Below are 18236 nucleotides of genomic sequence, written 5' to 3'. Positions count from 1 at the left end.
GAGCAAACGAGGTCAGGTGAGGAATTTTCCATTTGTGGTGCCATGTCTGCTCTCAAAAAACTTTAGATTTTAGAGAATTTTATATAAGGGGTACTCAACATGTATAATTGCTCATCATGGAAGCCCAAGCATGATAGGCTTCCTTTTGTTTTGAATGGGATTAGCTTTACCAATCCTAATCGAGTTATATTCTGGAGAAGATTTAGCAACTGAATTCCAGCCTGCTGTTTCCAGAATAGAACGAGTCCTAGATTCATAGTCATGGAGTTATAGAGTGTGGATATAGGCCCTTCAACCCAACACATTCATCATTATCTGATTGTAATATATACAACCTGATGAATCAGTGCCATAATGCAAACAAAATACACAGAACATAAATAATCAAAAAATATATATCTATAGAGATTTGTGATGATTTACACGGTGACAGAATACTGACTGCCAATTTTACAGGCAGTGGGAAAGAGCAATTCCCCAGCTGACAGTCCTGATTTTGATGCTCCTGTAGCTCCTTCCTGATGGTAATGGTTACAAACACCATGCTAGAGGAACTCAGCTGGTCAAATAGTGTACTTTATGTAGCAAAGGTATAGATATAGAGCTAACGTTTTGGGCAAGGTCCCATTCATGGACTTTATAAGTGTCGCAAATGTACTCACCTCCACCATTTTCACAGGCAACTCATCTTACATACCCACCACTCTCTGTATGAAAAATCTGCTGCTCGCGCACAACCACCCCCCGTCCCCTCCCCCCTTAGCTCTCTCCCCTTAAACCCATGCACTCTCACTTTAGACTTCCCTACCCTGGGTAAAAGACTGAGATCATCCATTGAGGCCCAAGTGATTTTCATTATGGCTTTAAGGTCACCCCTCAGCCTCTTTCGCTCGAGGTAAAGCCATTTTCATCTCTCTTCACAACTCAAGCCCTAGTAACAATTTTGTGAATCTTTTCTGTACCCTCCCTATTATAATGACATTCTTCCGACAGTATAGCAACCAGAAATGTTCCTGATATTCCAGATGGGATCTCAGCCACATCCCATGAAGCTGCAATATAAAGTTTCAGTTCTTGCAGTCAGTGCCCTGTCAGAAGAAGCCATCAATGCCATAAGCCTTTTTTTGTGCCACATTTGTCTCCCTATGTCGCCACTTTCAGGGAACCTATTACTTGTACCCCTGGATCTCTCTGTTGTACAACACTGTCCAGGACCCATTCAATCTCTGTAAATGTACAGCTCTGCTTTAATTTCCCAGCATTCATCATCACATTTACTCAAGATCCTGATTACTCAGCCATTCCATTGCCGCTACCCCATTTGGTGTAGATCCCGATTACCCAGCCATTCCATTGTCCACTACCCCAGTTGGTCTAGATCCTGATTACCCAACCATTCCATTGCCCATTACCCAAGTTGGTCTAGATCCCGATTACCCAGCCATTCCATTGCCCGCTACCCCAGTTGGTCTAGATCCTGATTACCCAGCCATTCCATTGCCCGCTACCCCAGTTGGTCTAGATCATGATGTAACCTGAGAAATTCTTATTCTCTCTCCATCACACCACCAGTTTTGATGGCTTGCTCAAACTGACTGACCGCACCACCTCCATTCTCATCCAAGTCGCTAAATAGATGATGAACAATAGGAGATCCAACACCAAACCCTGTGACACACCTATGGTCACAAGAGTCCAAAGGGCAGCACGGTTGGTGCAGCAGTTAGCACGATGCTATTACAGGGCCAGGGACCTGGATTTGAAGCCAGCCCTGTCTATAAGGAGTTTGTACATTTGCCCCATTATCTGCATGGGTTTTCATCGGGCACACCAGTTAAGTCCCACCCTCCAAACTTCACAACATTGGTGAGTTAATTGGGTGTAAATGGGTTTCAATGATCAGAACGATCTTCTGTCATGTGGTATTAAAATTAAAAATAATAGTGACTGCACCTCAGTTCTTTATGTCATTTAGCAGAGGGACGGCAATGGCTCTTGAGTCAAACGGAATTTTTTTTTTCTAGGATGTATCTGTAGATTGAGAGACTTTGGGACAATCTAAAAATACCAGCAACCTTGTTGGGATATCCACTGCCAGGATGGTCAGTGGCTCATGGTGCTGATGTATTTTTATCCACTTGTGTCCTTGCCTTTTTCTGCACACTTTCTCCATGTCTATTAAGCTGTTTTCATGACACATCATAATCGCATAAAACATAAGGACATGGAACGATACAGCAAAATACACACCCTTCAACCCATGTGTCTGTTCCAAACATGATGCCCGAATTAAAAGAGCAATCTGCTGCTTGCACCTGATAGTTACCCTCCAACCATTCATATTCATGTGTCTGTCCCAACCCTATTCTTCCACCACTAATTCTGGGAATCCCTTCCATGCACCCCTCACTCTCTGTGTGAAATATTTGTCCCACATTTCTCCCTTAAACTTTTTCCCCCTCACCTTAAACACATGTCCTCCAGTGTGTAACACTTTTACCCCAGGGAAAAGATTCTTACCTATCAATGCCTCTCAAGAGCAGGATGTGGAAAGTACAAAGTGACCCTGTCACTTCTGTGGCCAGGAGGTGGTGGTGTGGAGTGTACGAGACATTTCAGCCCCTCTTCGCCCACCTGAAGGGGCTGCTCATCAAAATCTGGTTGTACATTAGCTTCACGCTCCAGATCTGTAGGCATCCGGTTATGGGGCAGTGGGGGTGGGTCGGGAACAGGATCTCCTTGTCGGGGGTTTGCGAAACTGGCTATTCACAGAGCAAGGCAGTGGGCGGTGAAGGGGGTGGGGCAAGCTGACGGCCTGCCCGTCCATCTTTCAGGGTTGTGTCCGTGACTAGTGCGCCGTTGAAGTGGGAGCAGGCGGTATCCAAGGGGATGGTGGCCGAGTTCCAGGAAGGGTGAGGCCCACCAAGGAATCGCATGTGTGGTTGATGATAAAAATGGTGTTTTAATTTGATACTGAGGCGGGAGTGATTACTGCTTCTCGTGGGGTTTTTCTTTGCCACGTGTTAATGGTGGTTTTTCATTGTATATCAGTGTGTGGTTTGTATCTTGTAATGTTATAGTTTGAATAAAGTTTATATGAGAGTTAAAAAAAAGTGTAAGGAGATGCACGTGACTGGGTGAGTGTAAAGTAAGAAGTAATTTCCCCCTCAGTGATGATCCAAAATTCTCATGAAATATTGGGCGTATGTTTGCTTTAGAATATGAAGGACTTTTATGCCCACTCCAAAATTTGATCAACTATGCACAGCCGGGGTGGTTATTGTTTCAGTGAGAGAAACCACTCCTTTATGCCACCACAGTGCTTTACTTCAGTTCTGCCAGTGCAGGTTTGCAGCGACTACCAGTCATACAGCTGGAGCAGGGTGGCTGCCTTCTGCTAGAACCCTGATTTCCAACCCATTGCCTCCACATTCCTGCCCAGCAGTGGAAGAAGATTGAACAGACACATGATAAACATTCAGTGCTTGCAGAGCAGACATTGTCTCTGCAAACTGAATTTTTGATCATTTAGAAAACATCACCAAACTTACAAACTAAATTAGAGGAAAATTTAGTTCCAATTAATGTATGTGTAGGTGTGGAAAATAGTTAAATTTTTGGTTAACAATCTCATGCACTCTCCCATACACACTGACACCGCACATACACACAAACACCCTCACATATACTGTCCCACACACTGAAACTGCACATACACAAACACCCTCACACGTACTCTCCCATACACACTGACGCAGCACATACACATAAACACCCTCATACCCTCCTATACACATTGACACTGCACATACACACAAATACCCTCACACGTACTCTCCCACACAAAATGACTCTTCACATACACACAAATGCCCTCACATATACCCTCCGATACACACTGGCACTGTACATACACACAACCTCACATGAACCTTCCATAAACACTGACACCACACATTCACGCAAACACCCTCACACGTACCGCCCCCATACACACTGACACTGCACATAAACAAACACCCTCACACATGCTCTCCCACCACACTAACACCACACAGACACACAAACACCCCCACACATGCTCTCCCACCACACTGACACCACACAGACACACAAACACCCCCACACATGCTCTCCCACCACACTGACACCACACAGACACACAAACACCCCCACACATGCTCTCCCACCACAATGACACCACACAGACACACAAACACCCCCACACATACTCTCCCAACACAATGACACCACACAGACACACAAACACCCTCACACATGCTCTCCCACCACACTGACACCACACAGACACACAAACACCCCCACACATGCTCTCCCACCACACTGACACGACACAGACACACAAACACCCCCACACATGCTCTCCCACCACACTGACACCACACAGACACACAAACACCCTCACACATACTCTCCCACCACAATGACACCACACAGACACACAAATACCCTCACACATGCTCTCCCACCACACTGACACCACACAGACACACAAACACCCCCACACATGCTCTCCCACCACACTGACACCACACAGACACACAAACACCCTCACACATACTCTCCCACCACAATGACACCACACAGACACACAAACACCCTCACACATGCTCTCCCACCACAATGACACCACACAGACACACAAACACCCCCACACATGCTCTCCCACCACACTGACACCACACAGACACACAAACACCCTCACACATACTCTCCCACCACAATGACACCACACAGACACACAAACACCCTCACACATGCTCTCCCACCACAATGACACCACACAGACACACAAACACCCTCACACATGCTCTCCCACCACACTGACACCACACAGACACACAAACACCCCCACACATGCTCTCCCACCACACTGACACCACACAGACACACAAATACCCTCACACATGCTCTCCTACCACAATGACACCACACAGACACACAAACACCCTCACACATGCTCTCCCACCACAATGACACCACACAGACACACAAACACCCCCACACATGCTCTCCCACCACACTGACACCACACAGACACACAAACACCCTCACACATGCTCTCCCACCACAATGACACCACACAGACACACAAACACCCCCACACATGCTCTCCCACCACACTGACACCACACAGACACACAAACACCCTCACACGTACTCTCCCACCACACTGACACCACACAGACACACAAACACCTTCACACATACTCTCCCACCACACTGACACCACACAGACACACAAACACCCTCACACATGCTCTCCCACCACAATTACACCGCACATACACACAAATACTCTCACACATGCTTTCCCACCACACTGACACCACACAGACACACAAACACCCTCACACATACTCTCCCACCACACTGACACCACACAGACACACAAACACCCTCACACATACTCTCCCACCACAAGACACACAAACACCCCCACACATGCTCTCCCACCACACTGACACCACACAGACACACAAACACCCTCACACGTACTCTCCCACCACACTGACACCACACAGACACACAAACACCCTCACACATGCTCTCCCACCACACTGACAACACACAGACACACAAACACCCTCACACATACTCTTCCACCACAATGACACCGCACATACACACAAATACTCTCACGCATGCTCTCCCACCAAACTGACACCACACAGACACATAAACACCCTCACATATACTCTCCCACCACACTGACACCTCACAGACACACAAACACCCTCACACATACTCTCCCACCACACTGACACCACATAGACACACAAACACCCTCACACATACTCTCCCACCACACTGACTCCACACAGACACACAAACACCCTCACACATACTCTCCCACCACAATGACACCGCACATACACACAAATACTTTCACACATGCTCTCCCACCACACTGACACCACACAGACACACAAACCCCCTCACACATACTCTCCCACCACACTGACACCACACAGACACACAAACCCCCTCACACATACTCTCCCACCACACTGACACCACACAGACACACAAACACCCTCACACATACTCTCCCACCACACTGACACCACACAGACACACAAACACCCTCACACATACTCTCCCACCACACTGACACCACACAGACACACAAACACCCTCACACATACTCTCCCACCACACTGACACCACACAGACACACAAACACCCTCACACATGCTCTCCCACCACACTGACACCACACAGACACATAAACACCCTCACACATACTCTCCCACCACACTGACACCACACAGACACACAAACCCCCTCACACATACTCTCCCACCACACTGACACCACACAGACACACAAACACCCTCACACATACTCTCCCACCACAATGACACCACACAGACACACAAACACCCTCACACATACTCTCCCACCACAATGACACCGCACATTCACACAAACACCCTCACACATACTCTCCCACCACACTGACACCACACAGACACACAAACACCCTCACACATACTCTCCCACCACACTGACACCACACAGACACACAAACACCCTCACACATACTCTCCCACCACACTGACACCACACAGACACACAAACACCCTCACACATACTCTCCCACCACAATGACACCGCACATACACACAAATACTTTCACACATGCTCTCCCACCACACTGACACCACACAGACACACAAACCCCCTCACACATACTCTCCCACCACACTGACACCACACAGACACACAAACACCCTCACACATACTCTCCCACCACACTGACACCACACAGACACACAAACACCCTCACACATACTCTCCCACCACACTGACACCACACAGACACACAAACACCCTCACACATACTCTCCCACCACACTGACACCACACAGACACACAAACACCCTCAGACGTACTCTCCCACCACATTGACACTGCACATGCTCATACCCTCAGACATATTCACACAATGATTCTCATACACAAACTGCACTGACACTGTACACAAACACCCTCATATGCATTCTCACACTCCGCACTGGTACTGCAAATTAACTGTTGCATTTACCTGTAATAAAAAACATCATTTTGAAATTAAATTATTGTTTTTGAAGTGTTTTGGAAGACTTAAAGGATTTAAAATACATAAAAAAATAATTATATTCTTACTTTCTTTTTGGAAGCAAATTATTGATTGCTCTTTGAATGATGAAATTATAATTATTCCAGCAAAGAGGCTTGAATAGTTAAAGTGGATATATTCAAATTCAAAATTAGTATTTATCATCTCATAAAATGTTCTTTTTCCATGATTACTCATGATTATAATTTAAATCAATATGACAGGAGTTTATAAAATTATTTATAAAATGTTTTTTTTCAGAATTCTTGATCTGAACAACATTTTGATAAAATTTTAAAGGTCTTTCATTTACAGCCAGAAACCTTAATAGTTCAAGGGAGGAGTTTCCTTGGTTGCAATTAATTTGTGACAGCACTAGTAATGTGAGAGGAATTCATGTCAATGCTGGTTAGAGCAATTGCATACGTTGATACTGACTTCACCAGAAGAAAGAGAACATTATCATAAAGTGGTGCCACTGCCATTAAAATATTGACTAAAACAAATCCTTACCTTGGATTCACAGAGCTATCCTCTCCCCTAGTACATCTCAGCTTTTTCTTCTCTTCTACCCATAATCATCCATTACCTCTTGTCTTTTGGCCTGTGCTCCTCCCCCTGCACCTTCTTCCATCCTCCCCTGACCCTTTGATTCAGGTGGTTGCCTGCTCTTTGTTCATGCCTATGATCTCTGTGTGACCTGGTGAGTTTCTCCAGCACTCTTGTGTATTAAATTACAATCACAACGGATTCCTTGCTCAAAAACATGTAGCCGTTCCAAAGGAGGACATGGTCATAGGTTACTAGTTTTTAATAATACTGTTTACTTTTAACATTATATAAATGCAAACATGTATGGTAATATATGGTAACCCTATGACCATGCCTTCTTTTGCAATGGCCACCCCAACATATTAACGAAACATTTCTGTGGATGCTACCCAATCCAAACTAATATTTATCTGTCTTCATTTAATCCAAGAAAGAATTGAAACGACTCACGGATGGAAAGGAATAAAATGCTGCTTCTCTTCATCGCTTTCTGCTTTGCCTTTCACAATATCAGTGATGTCCATAACTGGAATGAAATGAAGAATATTCAGTGCAGCAGGGACAAAACATTGTTGCAATCTTTAATAATGCATGCAATAAGGTCCAACAGATTTTGTTGATTTCAACAAGTCCAGCCAAGGCTGTTCAGGTGGAATTGAGGGATGGAGGAGGCATGAGGGTACTAATAGGAGTGTATTATAGACCACCAAATGGGCCAAGAAAATTGGAAGACCAAATTTGTAAGGAGATAGCATATATGTGTAATAAACATAAGGTGTGATCATGGGAGATTTTAACTTCCCTCACATTGATTGGGATACCCATACAGTAAGAGGGCTGGATGGGCTAGAGTTTGTCAAATGTGTGCAAGATAGTTTTCTTAATTAATACATAGAGGAACCGACTCAGGATGGTGTAATACTGGATCTCCTGATAGGGAACGAGATAGGTCTGATGTTAATATTGGAGAACAAATTGGGTCTAGTGATCACAACTCTATTAGTTTTAAGGAAGAGCAAAGAAGGGCCTGAAGTTGAGGTTCTGGATTGGAGAAAAGCAAATTTTGAAGGAATGAGAATGGCTTTGGGGAGTATTGAGTGGGAGATGATTTTTTTCAGGAAAGGATGTAAATGAAAAATGGAGAATATTCAAAGAAGAAATTTTAAGAGTAGATATGTCCCAGTGAGGATCAAAGGAAAGGCTGGAAGTCATAGGGAGCTTTGGTTTTCGAAGAATATTAGAAATTTGGATAGGAGAAAGAGGGAGGTGTACAAGAGGTATAAACAGCAGGGTGCTGAGAAATTGAAAGAAGACTACAAGGAGTATAGAAAAAATCTTAAGAAATTAGAAAAGCCAAAAAGAGGCACGAAGAGGCTTTGGCAGGCAGAGTAAGAATCAATCCAAAGGGTTTCTATAGGTACATTAAAAGTAAAAAATTAGTGAGGGATAAAATTGGACCCCTTGTAGATAGGGTGGGTAGGCTGAGTGAGAAGTCAGAGGAGATGGGGGAAATTTTAAATTATGTTTTTTCCTTGCTATTCACTAGGGAAAAAAATATTGTGCCATTTGAAGTAAAAGAAAATAGTGGGGAGGTCATGAATCATTTAAGGATAACCGAGAAGGTAGTGATGGCAGTGTTAAAAAAGATAAAGGTGGACATATCTCTGGGTCCAGACAAAGTATTCCCAAGAACACTCAGGGAGGCTAGTGTACAGATAGTGGGGCCATTAACAAAGATATTTAGGATGTCACTGGTCACGGGGGTAGTGCCAGAGGATTGAAGGGTGGTCATGTTGTTCCACTAATTAAGAAAGGGTCCAAATGTAAGCCAGGAAATTATAGACCTGTGAGTCTGACGTCTGTGGTGGGTAAGTTGATGGAAAGTGTTCTGAGGGATATCATTTACAAATATTTGGAAGAACAGGGATTGATAGGAAGTAGTCAGCATGGTTTTGTCAGGGATAGATCATGCTTAACAAGCCTGAAAGAATTTTTCAAGGGGATTACAAAAAAGATTGATGAAGGGAAGGCTGTGGATGTTGTCTATTTAGACTTTAGTAAAACTTTTGACAAAGTTCCTCACAGGAGGTTATGAAAAAAGGTGGAGGCATTAGGAATAAATAAGGAGGTAGTGAAATGGATTCAGCAATGGTTGGATGGGAGGTGTCAGAGAGTACTGGTAGAAAATTGTTTGTCAAATTGGAGGCCGGTGACTAGTGGAGTTCCTCAGGGATCGGTCCTGGGTCCACTATTGTTTGTTATATATATTAACGATCTGGAAGAAGGGGTGGTAAATTGGATAAGTAAGTTTGCAGATATTCAAAGATTGGTGGTATTGTGGATAGTGAGGAAGATTACCGTAGATTAAAAAAAGATATAAGAAAGCTAGAGGAGTGGGCTGAGAATTGGCTGATGGAATTTAATATGGATAAGTGTGAAGTATTGCAATTTGGAAATAGGTCATATACATTGGATGGTAGACAATTGAGGAGTGCAGAGCAACAAAGGGATTTAGGAGTTATGGTAAATAGTTCCCTCAAAGTTGATATTCAGGTAGATAGAGTGGTGAAGAAGGCATTTGGAATGTTGGCCTTCATAAATCAGAGTTTTGAATTCAAGAGTTGGGATGTTATGATGAAATTATACAAAGCATTGGTGAGGCCAAGTTTGGAATACTGTGTGCAGTTTTGGTCACCGAATTATAGGAAGGATATAAACAAAATAGAGAGAGTGCAGAGAAGGTTCACGAGAATGTTGACAGGATGTCAGGGTTTGAGTTACAGAGAAACGTTGAGTAGCCTGGGGCTTTTTTCTCTGGAGCATAGAAGATTGAGGGGGGATTTGATGAAGGTGTTCAAGATTTTAAAAGGGACAGAGAGAGTCAACGTGGATAGGCTTTTTCAATTAAGGGAGGGGGATATTCAAACCAGAGGCCATGGTTTGAGATTGCAGGGGGAAAATTATAAGAGGAACATGAGAGGAAATTTCTTCACGCAAAGGGTGGTTGGGATGTGGAATAAGCTTCCAGCAGAGTTGGTTGAAGCAAGGACATTATTTACATTTAAGGAAAGACTGGATAATTACATGGAGGGGAGAGGATTGGAGGGGTATGGACCAGGTGCTGGTCAGTGGGACTAGGAGGGTGGGGATTTGTTCCGGCATAGACTAGTAGGGCCAAACTGGCCTGTTCTGTGCTGTATATGGTTATATGGTTATAAAGAGGGAAGATGTGATAGATACGTTTAAAATTATGAGGAGATGGACAGAGTTTTCCACTGAGGGCAAGTGAGATATGGGTTATGAGTGAAAGGTGAGAAGTTTCAGGGGAACATGAGGGGTAACTTCTTCACACAGAGAGTGGTGGGAGTGTGGAACAAGCTGCCAGCTGATGTGGTGAATTTGAGCTCAATTTTAACATTTAAGAAGAATTTAGATAGGTACATAAATGGGAGAGGTATGGAGGGCTATGGAATGGGTGCAGGTCAGTGGGACTAGGCAAAAAAAAAAGGTTTGGCACAGACTAGAATGGCCAAAGGTTCCTGTTTCTATGCTGTGGTGTTCCCTGGTTCTATGGCCTGTTTCATGTGGTATGACTCAAGAACTCATAATACTAAAGGGCAATATTACAGCTAAGTTATTGGAATTAGTGGAAAGAGATGTGTGTGCTTGACCAAGGGAGAATATTTTGAATCTAAATCCAAATAATTAAATATATATGGAATTAAAAAGTTAGTGAAAGTACTATTATTGTTAAAAACTCCAGATTTAATCATGATTTTCAACTGTCCTCTGAAACAGCTTGTAAATCGTACAGTTTAGGGGGAAGAAGAGATCAATCATAAATGTTTCGCTTGCTGACAGCAAAATAAGCTTTAAAAATATTGACTCAAGGACTCAGAGGGAATCTTTATGTAAGAGTTCTATAAATGAGCTAGTGCTGAAAGTAAAAGATACAAGGCTGTATCAGTTATTAATTGTCTATTTCCATCATTAATACTTGTGTGGTCTATTCCTGAACGATCCATCTTGGTGGCTTCACTTCCATTATGAAGTGGAGGACATTGTGAAATGCATCTCAAAGTGGGATGCTGTATCTAGTAGACAATGACAACTTCCCATCTCGAAACCTGCAGCACAATTACAGGTTCCAACTCTCAGGTAAAAGGCACAGCTCTCAAAGCCATCAATGACTCGGTGAGTCATGGGTAGAAAAGGTCAGTAAATATTTCAAGTCAGGACCCCTTCATCGAGACTCAGGAAGGAAGGGGTATTAACAAATATTACAAGGAGGAAAAAGGGTGTGTGGGTAGAGAGGTGATAAGGTATCAGTCATGGTTATATGGTTATATGGTTATAAGAATTAAAGACGTTCAGAAGAGAAATAATGAAGAGGTATTATTGGTTAAAGTTTTGGGGATTGTCCCTGCTTAACTTCTCCCACAGTTCACTTCAGTTCCCTTCCCCCATTTGGTTCCATCTGCCCTACGTTCCCTCTTGGTTTTCCGGCTTGTACCCACCAACTAATGTCTCCAGCCTCATCCTCTGGTCTCCACACCAGACTATATCAATCCATCATCCTTCCACCCCCCCCCCCACCCACCCCATCACCTACCGCCCCTTATTTCACAGCTCCCCTCTCCATTCTCAGTCTTAATGCAGAGACTCGTGACGATCCGTTTCCAAGTCATTTTTTAAAATTTAGACATACTGCATGGTAACAGGCCATTTCGGCTCAGAAGTCTGTGCTGCCAATTAACATGCACCCCCGGTACATTTTGAACAGTGGGAGGGAACTGGAGCCCCCAGGGAAATCCCACACTGACACAGGGAGAAACAGCAAACTCCTTACAGACAGAGTGGGATTTGAACCCTGGACCCAATCACTGGCGCTGTAAAGGCATTGCTTTAACCACTACGCCAACCGGTCCACCCATATGCTGAGTTCTTAGCTTTGTAAAACGTGTGACAGATGTGGCCCATCACCTTCATAAAAAGACTTCATGTTCCCTTTATGTGCATCAATTTAAAGAATAACATGAAGGCGAGAACTCTTTGAATATTGGGAAAGAGATGGAGCTGAGCCCATGATTGGGCAAGCCTATTCAGTGCCAGAGCAGGCTCTATGATCCAGATGGCTGACTCCTGCTTCGATTCCTTATGTTATTGTGTATACCATTTACTCAATGATTTGGGCACAAACTTGCCTATTATTTAATGGCATAGAAAGCAGACTGATAAATCTGGGTACAACCATTTTGCATCAGAATTCTAACCTGAAAGTCCCACAGTGGGAGGTGCCATATAATATAATTTTTTTCTCATTTTGAATTGAAAAAAAAATTAATTGAGAGATACAGCATGGTAACAAGCCCTTCAGGCCCATGAGCCTGTGCCACCTAAATACACCGATTAACCTACAAACCCCGCATGCTTTTGGAGGGTGGAAGGAAACTGGAGTACCCAGGAGAAATTCATATGGTCACGGGAAGAATGTACAAACTCTTTACAGACAGCACTAGTTTTGAACCTGGGTGGCCGGAGCTGTAATAGCATTATTCTAACCGTGACCATCAAACACTCATTTTTACATTAATCCTACACTAATTCTTTCTATTTTCCAATCTTCCCCTCCACATCTCCAATCCCCAACCCCCTTAAATTCTCCCACTCATCAACACAGTACAGGCACTTTAGGTTGGCCAATTAACTGACCAGATTGCACACCTTTGGAATGTGTTGGGAAATTGAAGTACTCTTTGGAAACCCACGCGATCACAGGAAGAACTTATAAACTCCACACAGACAGCATGGGAAGTTAGGACTGTTCCCGGGTCACTGTGGAGTAGCTGCGGCACTGTGTCAAACTCCCAATATGGTGAAGGATTGGAATCTACCACCTAAATCTTTTTTTTAAAGCTAACAAATAGATCAGAGATGGCATAAAAATTGTTCAATTGTTTTGCTTACATGATCTGTGATTATCACACTTCAACAAGCAAGAAAATCTTTTTAAGCTTATATATCATGTTCTTCCACAACAGTCTAACAGGTCAGCTCCAACATTCACATCGATGAATAAAGTGAAAGAATGCAATTTATTGGTCATAGAGTTACAATAACATAAAAGATAGATTAGTGTAGAGTAATGGCAGGATGAGATCATTTTGGCTGTGGGGTTCACTCAGGAGCTGGGGAAGAAACGGTCTTTAAGCTTCTTGGTGCGTGCATTGAGCTGTCTCCCCGATGGGAGGAGGGGGAAGAGAGTGTGTTTTTGGTGGGCTGGGATTTTCAGTACGTTGGCTGCCTTTCCAAGGCAACAGGAGATTTAGATGGAGTCCACAGAGAGAAGGGAAGTTTGTCCTAATGTTCTGAGCTGCATTCACTGTCTTCTATTGCTTCTTCCGATCTTGAGCTGAGCAGTCCCTTACCGAGCTGCGAGGGATCCACCTGTAGATTTTTTTTCAGAACAAGGAGGCATACTAAACTTATTTCATCTTCTCAAGAAGTAGAGATGTTGGAGCTGTCTTGACCATGGCATCAACACGCTTGGCCCTGGTCAGGTTAGTAGAGATTTTTATAGTTAATCCATCTGCCAAGCTTTTTACCCTCTAACAGGCGGAAAGGTATCTGAGTGCAATGATAAAACACCTTGTTCTTTTTTTTGGAACAAAAACAAATTTTGGACTAGTTATTTATTCACTTGAATGGTGCCAAAGACATTTGCAAAATGTCCCAACTTGAATTGGACATATTTCAGGTGCTTGCCGTTTCCTACCCTAATCAGGGTCTATGACATGATATGTTAACTCAAGTTCTTTGGCTGCAGCCCGACTTCATTTAATTTTAATTTTAATTTAGACGTACAGCACAGTTACAGGCCATTTCGGCTCATAAGCCTGAGCTGCCCTAATTAAACCCAATTAACCTACAATCCCCACTACATTTCAAACAGTGGGAGGAAACTGAAGCCCCCAGAGAAAACCCATGGAGACATGGGGAAAATGTACCAATTCCTTACAGACAGTGCGGGATTCGAACCCCAGTTCCAATCGCTGGCACTAACCACTACGCCAACCTGCTTAGTGCTCCCTGCATTTCTTGCTTTTAATTCAGGTTTCCAGCATCTGTAGTATTTGAGTTATTTTCTTTAAAGTGCACAGACAGTAGCTTTCACTTCCATTTTAAAAGCATGAAATAGATGTAAAAAGGTTCAATTTCTAATTGTTCTTACTCTCATAATTACGGACCAATGTAGAATGAGTCCACCTCCACTCTCACAAAGGCCCGCATCCTCCTGCCTTACACATTTTTAAAGCTAACAAAAGCCTCCTGGCTTTTCATACCTTCTCTGATGAATGCCAACCCATTGAGACCCAGACAGAAGCAATGCTAGGCTCCCAGTTTAAGTAAGTCATTATAATTGCCTCAAATATCTTTCGAATTGCAAAGGAATACAATTTGGAAACAAGCCTATCATCCCATTGAGTCCACACCAATCACCTATTCTTTTGAAGGAATCCAAAAGCTCTCAGGGTCATGAACCTCTCCACATTACCCTCAATCACAGTGCTTCAAACCCACCAACAATCTGTTTGCACTACTAACTCAGTACATATTTTGCATCATCATTTATTTCCAACTGTGAATATTTATTATTATCTATTTGGTGTTTTTCTTCTTCCTTGTACATATCTCTTTGATGTAAAAGTTAATAAGCAGAAGTAAGTGGGAGTTTAGAAGAGCGAAGCCCTCCAGATTTTTCCATGCTGCAACACATTTGTGGCCAATTTGCAGTGGACAATTCAATGACCAACCTGCACTGATAGGATCTCGGAAGTAAACTGGAGCATGAAATGGAAACCCACGCAGACACAGAGAGGATTGAACCCGGGTCTGAAGTTCTGTCAGACAGTGATTTTTCCAGTGGACCATTACTTTATGTGGTCGATTCATGTGCTCTTATCTCATTACATGTGCTTCCTTTCAGCAGTCCTTTTTATTTTGTGTCAGATGTAAGCCAACTCTAGGGATTTAGAGTAGCCAGCATCCTTCAGAATTAGATGTCCATGAATAATTCCTGGGGGGGGGGGGGCGGGGTGCTGGTAAGTTCTTTTGCAATTCAGGGGATATCAAGCAACCTTTATTCACAGATCTTAAAGCAGAGAAAGCAGCTGGACTCTGAAGATAGAGTGTGGGAATGTGGGGCTAATTGAGATATTTTGCCAGAGCCACAGGTCTGATAAACCAATAAGATCCCTTTGGTGCTGCACAATTGTCTTTCTCTTTCATGTCTCTGAAGTTGAAGATGCACAGAACCAGAGTAAATTTCAGAAGTTAAAGTAAAAAAGGTAAGAAAGAGGCTGAGAGTGGAAGGTACTCGTAGAATAGGTAGTAGGGTGCATCTCCCTTTCCCACCGGTCCTGTTATTTTATTACTGGATGTGAAATGTACCCTCTGGACATTGTGAAGCCTCACAATGATGTTTGAGAATTTGAACGCAGTTTAAATTTGAACGAGATCTTTTTACTGTCATCAAATTTTTTACCATCTTTCTTTGAAGCTAGAATAATCTGTCTCGCGTTTCTCCTCTTGATCTCTGCAGCTGAAACAGGTTAGACACTGGCAGTACTGAGGCATCAGAAATAATGAAGGTAGAAATAAAAGTGTGCTGGGAGCTGTCAGATTAGCTGGACAACTTGCTATGTTCTAGCCTTGCCACTGCCTCAAGGGTTATTGTTGACCATCTTCTGAGCCTGGACATCCCAAAACTAATGTTGCTTCGCCAAATACTTTAATTTATTCAAATGGCAGGGATTGTGAGAGAATGTAGCAAGGTTTCATCAGTGATCGCATTTTGTAAGTGTGCTTGCAGAAGAACCTTTCTCACTGTGCTGGGTATAATACAAGTTGGTACCTGTTTGGCTGCAGCAAGTAAGAATTTTGATTCAAGATTCTTTTATTATCATGTAATAAAACTGTAAGGAGTTTGTACGTTTTCCCCAAGTCTGCGTGGGTTTTCCCCAGTTTCCTCCCACCGCTCGGAACATACTGGGGGCTGTAGGCTCATTAGACAGCACAGGATCATGGGCTGAAATAGCCTGCATGCCTGTATAACTAATTTAAAACAGAACAGGATCAGTGTCAGGAGGCGCATTCACGGGTCATGCTCTCCCCCCCCCCCCACCACCACCTAGTCCAATGCTGCCGCTGCCACCCTCTCCTCAGCCCCCCAGTCCGACATTTCTGCCGCCGCACCCCCCTCTTCCCTCAAGTCTGCTGCTGCCGCCAGAACCCCCACCCCTCGGTCTGATGCCCAACCCCCACCTCTCCACAGGTCCACCTCTGTCACCAAACACCCCCCCACCCCGGTCCTACGTGGTTGCTGCCACTCCCCTCAAGTTTGATGCCACCAAAGAAAATCAGTTCCCCCCCGCCCCACCTCGGTTACCCTAATGCTCCTCCTCGATTTAGATTTGTTTGGACACCAACTCTAGTCTATAGAAGGGAGGCAAAGATTCGCCATCAGCAGAAATTTCCCGGCGGCCCTTACAGTCAGAGAAAGAGAAGCAAAAGAGAGTCCCCTCAGAGTCATGAGAGTCCAGGGATTCACCTCTGTAGCCTTCCCAGCCTTCAGTTTAAACCATCATCAACCCAAACTCCAGATCCGTGTCTCCAACACAGCTCAGAAGCCCTCTGCAGCCTCGCCCATCCTGGCTCTGATGCCTGATACCACTTCAGCCAGTCTCGAGCAATACCCAGCCTGATGTGATTCGGCAGCAGTTTGCGTGAGCTTGTCACTCGAGTCACCAACAGCCTGCGTGTGTTCTTCAATCTCAGAGACCCTTGCCGGCCATGGTCACCATCCCATGGGCCAATGCTTCTGCTTCTCAAATAGGAGGCGATCTCATTCTCTGGTGCCCTGCACCAGTCCTCGGCTTCCCCAGAGTCTACAACCCTTCGTGGCCGCTGCCATGCATAGGCATCACCATTTGATCCCAGACCAAATTTGGTCACAGGATTTTGAACTAATCCACCGTCAGCTCCTTTAACTGGTTGTTTAAAACCTGTAAAGCGGTTGGATCGAGTGGATGGATGCCACGGAGGGAGGGGGGGGGGGGGAAGACACTGTGTTTCTGCTCCCTACGGGTTAGCATCAGCAGTAGTACTGCAGTTACGGCAGTTCTGACGCCATTTTGGTGCATATGGATATTGTGCAATGCAAATAACTATAAACTCATTACTATTTATCATTAATCATAAATAAGCTTAAGCTAAACTCCACGTATCCATGATGAAGAGTATCAAATGACCACTTTATAAAATTATTAGCCTCATTCCAAACCCTCATCTTTCACTTTTCTGATGTTAGTCAAACAGAACGGCAACGCTGACCACATTTTCTGATGCTGAAATGAAATGTTATTTACTCTTGACAATACGTCTGAAATCAATATGCTGTCAGTCCGATAGCTTTTATGCTTTAAAACAAATTCTGTGGCAGATTAAAATAACCACAAAGACTTTCCAAAAGTGAGGAATTATAGCATAAGCATCTTAT

General features: G+C 43.9%; 1 protein-coding gene across 1 annotated transcript in view; it reads right to left on the bottom strand.

Moving 5' to 3' along the window:
• The window catches only part of LOC138743573 (dedicator of cytokinesis protein 2-like), a 699740-nt gene that overhangs the window by 556962 nt on the left and 124542 nt on the right, over window positions 1–18236 (bottom strand). Inside the window, exon 12 of the mRNA XM_069899077.1 lies at window positions 8129–8204. Within this exon, the coding sequence (XP_069755178.1) occupies window positions 8129–8204 (76 nt within the window). The remainder of the gene's footprint in view (window positions 1–8128; window positions 8205–18236) is intronic.

The sequence above is a fragment of the Narcine bancroftii genome, chromosome 9, assembly GCF_036971445.1.
Source record: "Narcine bancroftii isolate sNarBan1 chromosome 9, sNarBan1.hap1, whole genome shotgun sequence".
Lineage (NCBI taxonomy): Eukaryota > Metazoa > Chordata > Chondrichthyes > Torpediniformes > Narcinidae > Narcine > Narcine bancroftii.
This window is presented reverse-complemented; position numbering and strand designations above follow the sequence as displayed.